Source organism: Myiozetetes cayanensis, unplaced genomic scaffold (genome assembly GCF_022539395.1).
Source record: "Myiozetetes cayanensis isolate MyiCay16 unplaced genomic scaffold, myiCay2020 scf1, whole genome shotgun sequence".
Lineage (NCBI taxonomy): Eukaryota > Metazoa > Chordata > Aves > Passeriformes > Tyrannidae > Myiozetetes > Myiozetetes cayanensis.
In genome coordinates, this window is record NW_026086604.1 from 104,182,738 (window position 1) to 104,192,365 (window position 9,628).

The window sequence follows — 9,628 nt, forward strand, 5'->3', positions numbered from 1 at the left end:
TCCCTCACTAGTAACAGATTATTCCAAAAGAATACAAATCCAACTACATTTGGTGTAGTAGTTCAAAATCCTTCAGTTTAGTGAACTGTTGGTCTGACTGGTAACAACCAGAGCCTTGATAATGAGCAGTAGAACAACATAACATCTAGTTATATCTCTGGCAAGTAACATGTAAGGTCAAAAAATACAGGTCTTAAATGACAACAGATCAAGGACACCAAGTTCCAAACCACCAGAACAAACTGAAAATTTATGTCACTCGCTTCTAAAACATGTGGTTCCCTACCATGCTTTTGAACACAACGCATAGTAGTTCTATCTTGAAAGACAGAAGACATAGACAATGTGGATCCAGGCAATAACAACTGATGCATGTGTGCAATGAACCCCCTTTGTTGCTCTTTGCCATTCGAGTTTATCAAGTGTCACCTTCTGCTTATCTGATAATTATATACTTCAGCAGCGGTTTGTTTCATATTTCTTCAGTTTAACACAATGCTTATTATCCTGTATTGCAAAGCGCTCCACAGAGATCGAACAGCTGCTTTCAGATCACGGCTTTCACTGTCTTAGAAATAGAAAGTGAATCCAAGATCCTGGATTAGCTCATAAATTCAAAACTTAACATACAGTGACTTCAGACTGCAAAACTGGTATTTCAAGAGGCAGTCCTGTTTGCAGTTTGAGATGTCACCTGGGAATGCTTGATACTCTTCTCAAAAAAGCAAGCTGTCACCTTACATAGAAGGCAGCACCACTTCACCCTCCCAAGCAGTAAAATACCATGGCCAGATACTGTTAGAACTAACACTTTATGCCTTTAGCCGGCCCTCATTTATCCGTGTCCATCCACTGCACTGCTTTTCACTCCTACGGGAATTAAGCCCTTGGCCTTCTGCAATCACAGACCATTTCTGCCCTTCTGAGGAAGCATCTGCCCCATGAAATAGTCATTTAAGCCTTCAAAGTAGAAGTTTCATAAACAGAAGGACCAGAATTATGCACTTTGCATTAACTTTGACACACGTGTGGCTCCTTTTACAAGATGTCAGCATAATTTCTGGCTTAAGGTTCCATTAATGACCGAAGTCAAAACTTCAGTGATATAAAGTTAGAACTGCTTGTGAAAGTAGGAAGCCAGGACTCTCCAAAAATCTTTCACTTCACGTTTAACAGAGGGAAGGAACTGCATTGAATGCCACCACTATACACTCAACACAGCTTAAATCAACACTGATGGAAACTTAGCATCGTTCCAAGATAAGAGTGCAAGAGTTCTTACATTTGTGCTCCTGGTAAACTACCTACAATGAAAAGACAGGATGAAAGTAAAGCTATGAAAGAACTCAAATAGAAAAAACTATTTTGATGAAACCTCCAGCCACTGGTAAAGTCTAGATATTCTGCCTTTAAGTACTGCATTAGGGTAAATGACTAGAAAAACAGACTACAATACCCAAATAGAAGTGTGAACTAAAATTATTAGATGTTCATTCTATTTAATAAAAGTAATTTTAGACAAGAGTATGGCATAAACTGTAACTTATCAGTAAATGTGCTCAAAATAAGCTCAAAAGAAAAGCACCCAAAACCCAAAATGGCAGTTGCACGCAATAGTTGTACTACATACAGAAAAACAACGGAAAAAGAAAATTTAACATTTTCAAGTGGATTCTGACTTGCAAAATCAGTCAGAGGGAAAACAATCATATCAAATCACATTTAATGGGTCACAGTAGCTTTACAACTGGATATTTAAATCAGAAATACTCCATCCACAAATATCACTTTGGTTAGAGTATGAACCTATTCCTTCATGAAATTGTCAACAATTCTTGATAAAGCAGGCAAGCCTAACATACTCATCCAACAAGGAGTCAGTTTTAAACTAATGCAGCATATTTATCTATACAAAAAGCTGGTTTCTGCTTTGAATCATGCTCTAGGCTTGTACAGCAAAGACGGACCCAAAACCAGTCCTGGAGTAAAGTGGCACCTCATTATCCAGGGCTAAAAACTGAAAACAGTAGTAGTGTAACTTCTAACAGATCATTGCTTACTAAATGTGCAACATTTAGTTCACACGCTACCAGTGCACCATGATAGCTCAGGACAATCTGCTGAGTAGCATCAAAGCAAGTGCTGGACACCTGATCCATTAATTCCAGTTAAATTGTGACCTACAAACCTCTCATCAGTGGGAATAAGGATCAGGTTCAAATGCTGATCTTGCCTTAAAGAACAAGAGTACTGCAGTAAATTAAACATCAACAGAGTAAACCGTGTGCTTGTGTGCAGGTGCGTGCATGTTCAGATGTGTAAAATCAACATGGACATTTTTATTCAGAAATAAAATGAAGAACTGGTAAGCTAGGATAAGAAAAACCACCTGCACTTAGAAACACAGCAAAAGTTACAACTGGGCTGAAAACAGCTAATACTGCGACAGGAATAACTATGTTGGTAACCACCAAAAAACCCCACAAAACTTAAAAAAGTGAAGACGACACCTACACAATGCAGAACACAGTATCACATTAGATTAATTCATCTATTAGAGACCCAGTAAAAGAATTAATATAATTTTTTATGACACTGACAAAGGTATAACATAGAATAAAGAAAGTGTTCTCAACAGAATCATCACTTTTTAAAGGAAATAAAAGCCAATTAGGTTACAGGCAGATTTTTGAGAAATTATGGGTTCACATCCACACCTTTAGAAGTAAATGTCTCTTCCTATGATAACTTTTGCCAGGAAACAAAGAATTTTAATAGGGAAACTAGGCTCTGACCAAAATGCTGCCACGCAAGAGATCAGTTTTGTTTACATATAAAAACCTAGGCTTTACAAAATTTTACCTTAATTTTAAAAAGTAATATTTTAATATACTAATACTTGGTACTTAAAGTTAGATGTTAGAATTTGAGTCATGTAACTGCAAGTATCCACTAAGAGGTACCTTACTGAAGTTGGCTTTTATATAATCTCCTCAAGAAGCTTTGCATCCAAACACTTAATAAGAAAATAAAAATCCAAAGGCTCTTTAGAAGTTATCCACTAAGCACCACAATTCCAGTTAATGTTGTAATTGCAAACCATTAAAAAATGAGAATTGAAGATCAATCCTTTTAAATACCAACTTTAGTTCTGGTCATTAGAATTTTTAAGCTACTGCACAGAGAGGAAAATGTTTAAAATGAGCTTAACAAAAAATGAAGATTTTTTTTTTTTTTCCATATTGAGTAATTAAAAGCCACTACATTAGGAAAAACCTGAGAGAGTCTTTCAAGAGCTATGGTTTCTAAATAAGCTCAAATAGGATAGGTAGATTAACTGAATTTGCCCAACCATAACTTTCAACAATAGCACACTGTAAAAAGTTTCTCTTCCTCCATCAGGTTTTAGACTTCGTGCAAGTTTCTTTCCAACACTAAAAAAAGAGGCAAGAAGAGCAAGCATGTTGTAAACTGTAGTTCACTGCATTACAAAAGGAAGAGAAAGGAAAAAAATAAGACAAAATCCACCCATACACCAACAAAAAATGTATGAGAGAAGATTTTCTAATTGAAGCCAAGTACTCACATGAATACGGTCTCATCTGAAAGTAACTCAGTGGAAAATCATGCACTGCAGGCCAGAAAACTCACTCTTACGTCACTGATCTTTCCCATCTTGAACAGACACTCACTTCTTCACAGAATGATCTTCAAAGTTAATCTATTCTGTCTTCTAAAAAAAATGTTATCAACTTCTTTCCACAAAAAGGAGAGATAGGCTATTGGTGAAGCATTACTCCAACAACAGAGATGACTCCAGAGGAATGTGTCATCTCTAAGCATGCACTGGCTCCATTTTGAGTTCCACCAGTTTTCAGTTTCCTTAGTTTTTATCTGTGCCAATTCTACTCCATTCAACCTATTCTGCTTCAGCATCTCCATCAGGTACTTGTAAGTATTAAGCCATCAATTTTAATACTTTGTAAACATCATCACCGGAACCCAAATTCCTTCCTTGAAAATTTTTGTAACCTTAAAAACAACTCTGTACTTCATGGAAACATCATAATCCTGTCAACAGAATATCTGCAGCCTAATTTTTTTTTTTTTTTAATTTAGTTTCCTAAGGGAGCCATACCCACTACACCACAACAGTTGAACACAGACTTCGACCTTTCTTTACAGAAAAGGTACCCTGAGAAGTGAAAGTGTGCTGTCTAACCTGGTCCCAGCCCACTGGCACAGCAGTACTGGCCAGACAGGCAGGCAGTCACTAAGCAAGTACCTCAAGATGAGCTGCAGCCAAAGATGTAGCAGGGGCACAACACAGGAGGAACTGAGGTACTGTGAGAAGTTACAGGGGAAAAGAAGGCAGGACACATGCAAGAAACTTTGCCAGGTTTTTTCTGTAATATGTTTTTTCTTTGCAAGAGCTGTACACCAGTATCCTCTTCTGACTGTAAACACAAGGAAAGGCTCCAATGCAATAACATAACATGGGGAAGCTAAGAACTTACTCGAAAGGTCAAAACTCACTTTTTTTTCCCCCTCCAGTAGGTTTAAAAGAAACTTTAGCTATAATTGTGTGGCAGAGCTTAGAGGCCTCTAGAATAACAACGAGGTTAGGCACTGAACACCCAGCAATGATAGTTCACTGATCCTAAGAAGCCAAGTAATGAAGGTCACACAAAAGGCCACGCACCTACTCAGATACGGTGGTACTAGGGACATCATTAAAATCTTAATTAAGAGGATTTCAAATTACAGCAGATCAATATGAACTAGGAAAATCCTACAACTATTTCTAATAAACTGTACTGTCCATCCACAGGTTATTTTTCATTTATTTATTCTTCCTATCCTACCATATGCTTATTGAAAGTGGTAATTCTAATCAGAACAGGATCCATCACCAGAAGACACCAGTATTAAACCAGTCCAAGTTTTCTCCAGTGAACAATAAAAGCATTTTAAAATCAGAGTGTGCTGCTGCTTTACCGTAACTTCAAGTCTTGCAAAATACAGTCCTTTTCTTTGCATCCAGTCCAAAAAAACATGTTTAAACCAAAACACTTTAGCGTGCATATAATTACAAACTAAGCACTACAACAATATTGCGTGACATCTTCCTTTAAGTTGTAATCCACAGGTGATCTACAAGGCCAAAGCAACCATTTGGAAACAAAACAGACAATTTACTATAGGACAAGTTTCAAAACAGCTTTCAAAGTCAAAGCTACCAAACAGTTGCTGCAGAATTAGGACCTTCATAGAAAGGTCCTCTGAAGAGTCACTTGATTGTAAGTGTTCTGCACATTGCAAATCACATTATTTTAAATAAAATAAAAAGTCCAACATCTAATAGGACTCATGAAGCCCAAACACCTTAAAGTATATAGCTCTAGGAAAAGACACCACAAATAGTTATTATTGAGTACATAAAGCACAGGAGAAAAGCATTTTTTTAAAATTATGACTTTGCATCTACTTGGATGTTGTTTCAAATCACGTTACCAGCGTCATTTCAATACAAGAACAACAAAAGAGGGATTTCCTGACTCCGTGTTTAGAAGGAAGAAACACTGAAAAGTAACTATTTCTTCCACACCTCATTACACTAAACCAAAAACATACGCCCACTATTTAAGCAAGTGTAATTATATTAATAAACAGAACAGAACTATAATTCGACAATTAAGATTTCCTTTAACTGTGAAGTTTTCTTTCCTTAAGCATGTGACTTAGGCATGTACTGTCCTCCAAAAAAACCCCATTCAGCAGAGAAATGCAGAGAATACACTTTGGATTTCAAACAGACTAAATATTTATGTCGGATTCTCAAGTGTTTCAACAACTATCTTTTACTTGAAGAGATTATACAAGATTATGAAGGAAGCAGCCTACCAAGGCAAGCCTGACATTTTTTCCACTGTTGAGCTTTAGTATCTCAGATGTGGAACCACTACTTAAATGTCTTACTCTGAAAGCATCAAGAAGGAAGCTCAGTTTAATGCATACTTCTGCCTACTTTATGTCTTATTCTCAGAGGAGGTGCCTGTTAGTTTTTATTCAATAAACCAAGTCATTTCAGAAGCAATGCGACCAAAAAAAAACTACTGCTTAGCCTTTGAGGATATAACTGAGAATGACAACTGATTAATTAGGAAAACAAAGAGATATTTCAGTCTTCAGTTTCTTAAGAAAAGTTCATAAACACTAACAGAAGAAACAACTTAGAGAACAAACAGAGTTTAATGAGACAAATGCTGAAATGCTTATTATGGCTAAATATTATAAAGTAACACCACTTCTATTACGATTTACTTTTCAATGATTCTTAGAACATTAAATATAAAAAGGGTATTTAAACATCCACTTTTTATACATATGAGTGCAGTTCATAACCACTTCTCTCTTTGGTTATATTTAACGTAAACACCAGAACACCTCGAAATCGGCAACCATATTTACAGAAAAGACCTCACTAGCATCCATCACTAGCCTCAAATAAATTAATCCTAATGAGTCCTGGCTCAAAGAGCAAGTTACAGGACAGAACACTGGCAACATGGCTGAAATGGGGCCACTTAGAAAGCAATGCCCCCCACCAGCATAGATCAGCCCAGATATGGAGCAGATAACCTGCTCTAGAGACCATGCTATATATAGGTTATTCAACAACTACTCAGCCTTATGCGCTCCCAAATTTCAAAGCCCACTCTCCGACTTCACTGGCACAACAGAAGTGCAGGAAGCCACCACACACTGCTCTGGGCAGCCTCATCATCTCAAGGGCGATAACTGGGAAAATAAACATTTTATAGAGTACATTCACACTGTAAGCACAGGAAAGGTTCTGCAAAACCGATCAATATCCCTACAAAAGTTCTTACTGGGAGTAACGTTGGATCTGTTTGATGCTGTACTTTATACTTGCTCAGTCCACATATCTTACACTGTTAAACCGAACACTGAATTGTTTCTTCAATAGGAGAAACCCACACCATAGTACAACCATACCAGCAAGTCCCCCCAGAACACTGCTCCAGTGACTTTTCATCCTATGCATTCCAAGACAAAGAAGGCAGACATCATGCCACACACATCTGTGATGTTTAACTGATAATGCCAGACTAAACTGACAACCAGAAAATAGTTTCTGCACAAATGCATTAGCTGCAATATCAAGGCCTCACAGACACCTGAAAATAGCTGGACTCAGAGATCAGACATCTCAAATACGATTTGTTTTCTTCCTTGTACCCATTTAGCAACCACAAGCATTGTTTTTCTCATTTTTCATTTCAGCACAAACAGGTAACATACTGACACCCAAGTACCAACAAATAAAGTACAGACAGGAGATTAGTAATTGTGCAATCCACAGTAAAAGGCAGCCATGCACACATGACACTTGGTAGTAGAAAGAGCAGGAGAATATTTTAGATTATCTCCAAGAGATAATACATTCAGTATTCTTATTATTTCAGCACTGACCATACACAGATAAGCACTACATTTTAAGTTTTATTAAGTTGACTACAGGTAATTGCATTTACTGTTACAGAACTGTACCATTATGTCAGCTCAAGACCTCAAACCAAGCCAGAGAACATTATCTCAGAGGATTAATGCAGCAATAAATAATTACAATTCTAAGAATCTAACTGCAGATTACACTGCACCGTTTACCCGCACAAGTGACCAGTAATATACAAACTACTGCATCTTCATGTTAGGGTATTAAAAGATCACCCATCATTTTGTTTAAACACTCACTTTCAAGTATCTGATTTCTATACTTGAGGGTTAAAAGAAGAGAGTTAGATGCATTTTTAAGTTAGGAAACTTCCAGACAATGGCAAAAATTTCCACGCAAATGAATGAAGTCTTAGTAGTAAGTACATAAATAGAAAAACTAAGAACAAAATTTTCTGACCAACATCTCATTTTTCAATCTAACTTTGGACCCATTTTTCTTTTTGGCAGTCACAATCTTCTACAGTTCTACTAAGTGCAACTGCTTTTAACCTTGCTACAGAGGTAAGAACACCAAGGTAATTTCACAGACTTTCTCCCGTTCTAACACATCACGACATCTACCACTTACGAAGGCACTTTCCTCCCTTCCTCCTCCTTTTTTCATGTAGATAGCAGAAACACAGATTTTATCTAAGACTGAACAGTTTTTGTGCCAAATAATGAATTATGTACTTGGATGCCAGACTACAAAGGAACCTGTAATCAAGTTCCAAAAGAAAAAAGAAACACCTAAATTTTTAAAATTCTAACTCACTTTTGGAATCAAAAGAAAATTATAAATTATCTACATCGAGTTTTCATTGATTGATCTACAAGTTTTCAGCAATTTGACCCTTATTTCTAACTCTGTCAATAATAATGTCATGTTATGTGCTACATAATGTCTGCACAAGATATTCACTGTCTCGATGACAAAACATCAAGGCATTATCAAACCGGTCAATTTACAAAAGAGAAAGCTAGATACCAACAAAGAAACAGTTGGTTATTATACTTTTTAAATTATTATTATTTTGATCATTGCCATGTCAAAACAGAGTCACATATCCAGTAGTATCAGTTACACACAAACATAACCAACCTTACTAACAGTCTGCTATCATAAAAGTACTCAAAAGAACGAGAAAAAAAATAAATCAGATGTCTTAGTAGGAAATATGACATTTTGGGTCATCACTGAAGCCTAAATGAACTGTTCTGGATGGTATTATTCATTCATACTAACTACAGTTTCCCATTTTCTGTAGTCCATAGGGAACAAACTGTTTACATTTGGTTTTCTTTGCAACCATACAAACTAGAAAGGTTTGTTTAAATTAAAGCTTTGATTTTGTAGCACAGTTTTGTGGCCACAGAAGTGCAGGATATACAGGATCCTATTGCCTGGTTATGTACAAGGTTTGCCATGTCGCACTCAACCATAAAAACCTTCATTTTTTTATTCAAATGAAAATCCAAGTTCAAATTACTTCTGTCATACTTGCAAGACACATTTTAGACTAGATCCAAACCGAATATTTTTCTTTAGTCTGTATGAACTATACAGTTCTCATTATTTACTCTTCTCCTCATCAACTTGCATATCAGATAAGATGTTCTTTTTAACCACTCTAGATTTATCAGTCTAGCAGGGGTAGATCCATGTTTTCTCATGAGATCATGCAAAATACATTTACGTTATCATCACAGATTTTAAGAACTACAACAAAAATACTTCCAATGATCACTACTCAAAAGAAAGGAAGAAACTTACCTACTACCATGAGTGTGAACTCAAATCCTCTCTTCACAGACTTACGGTAAACTTGATTTGGAAGGTTTGCAAACCCCACATATCCTTCAAGGTTCTTCTGTTGCTAAAGCAAGAAATATTTAGGGAAAAAAAACAGTTAAAAGAAAAGCATGTGAATTTTTTAGCTGGCTTGTATTTTATTCTTTTTTTTTTTTAGTTATTTAAACATTAACTTCATTTTCATATTTGTAGAAAAGTGCTGTCTACCCAACCTCCCAGCAACCTAAGCTGCCTACATTCAAGACAGTGCAATGAACTGCAGCAATAAATCAGAAAACTTGATTTTTTTTTGAC

General features: G+C 36.3%; 1 protein-coding gene across 2 annotated transcripts in view; it reads right to left on the bottom strand.

Moving 5' to 3' along the window:
• The window catches only part of SEPTIN7 (septin 7), a 60,252-nt gene extending 50,854 nt beyond the window's left edge, over positions 1–9,398 (bottom strand). For both annotated transcript variants that reach the window (XM_050307684.1, XM_050307678.1), the window contains exon 1: positions 9,296–9,398. In XM_050307684.1, the coding sequence (XP_050163641.1) occupies positions 9,296–9,305 (10 nt within the window). In that variant the 5' untranslated portion in view covers positions 9,306–9,398. The remainder of the gene's footprint in view (positions 1–9,295) is intronic.
• Between the last annotated feature and the right edge of the window lie 230 nt (positions 9,399–9,628).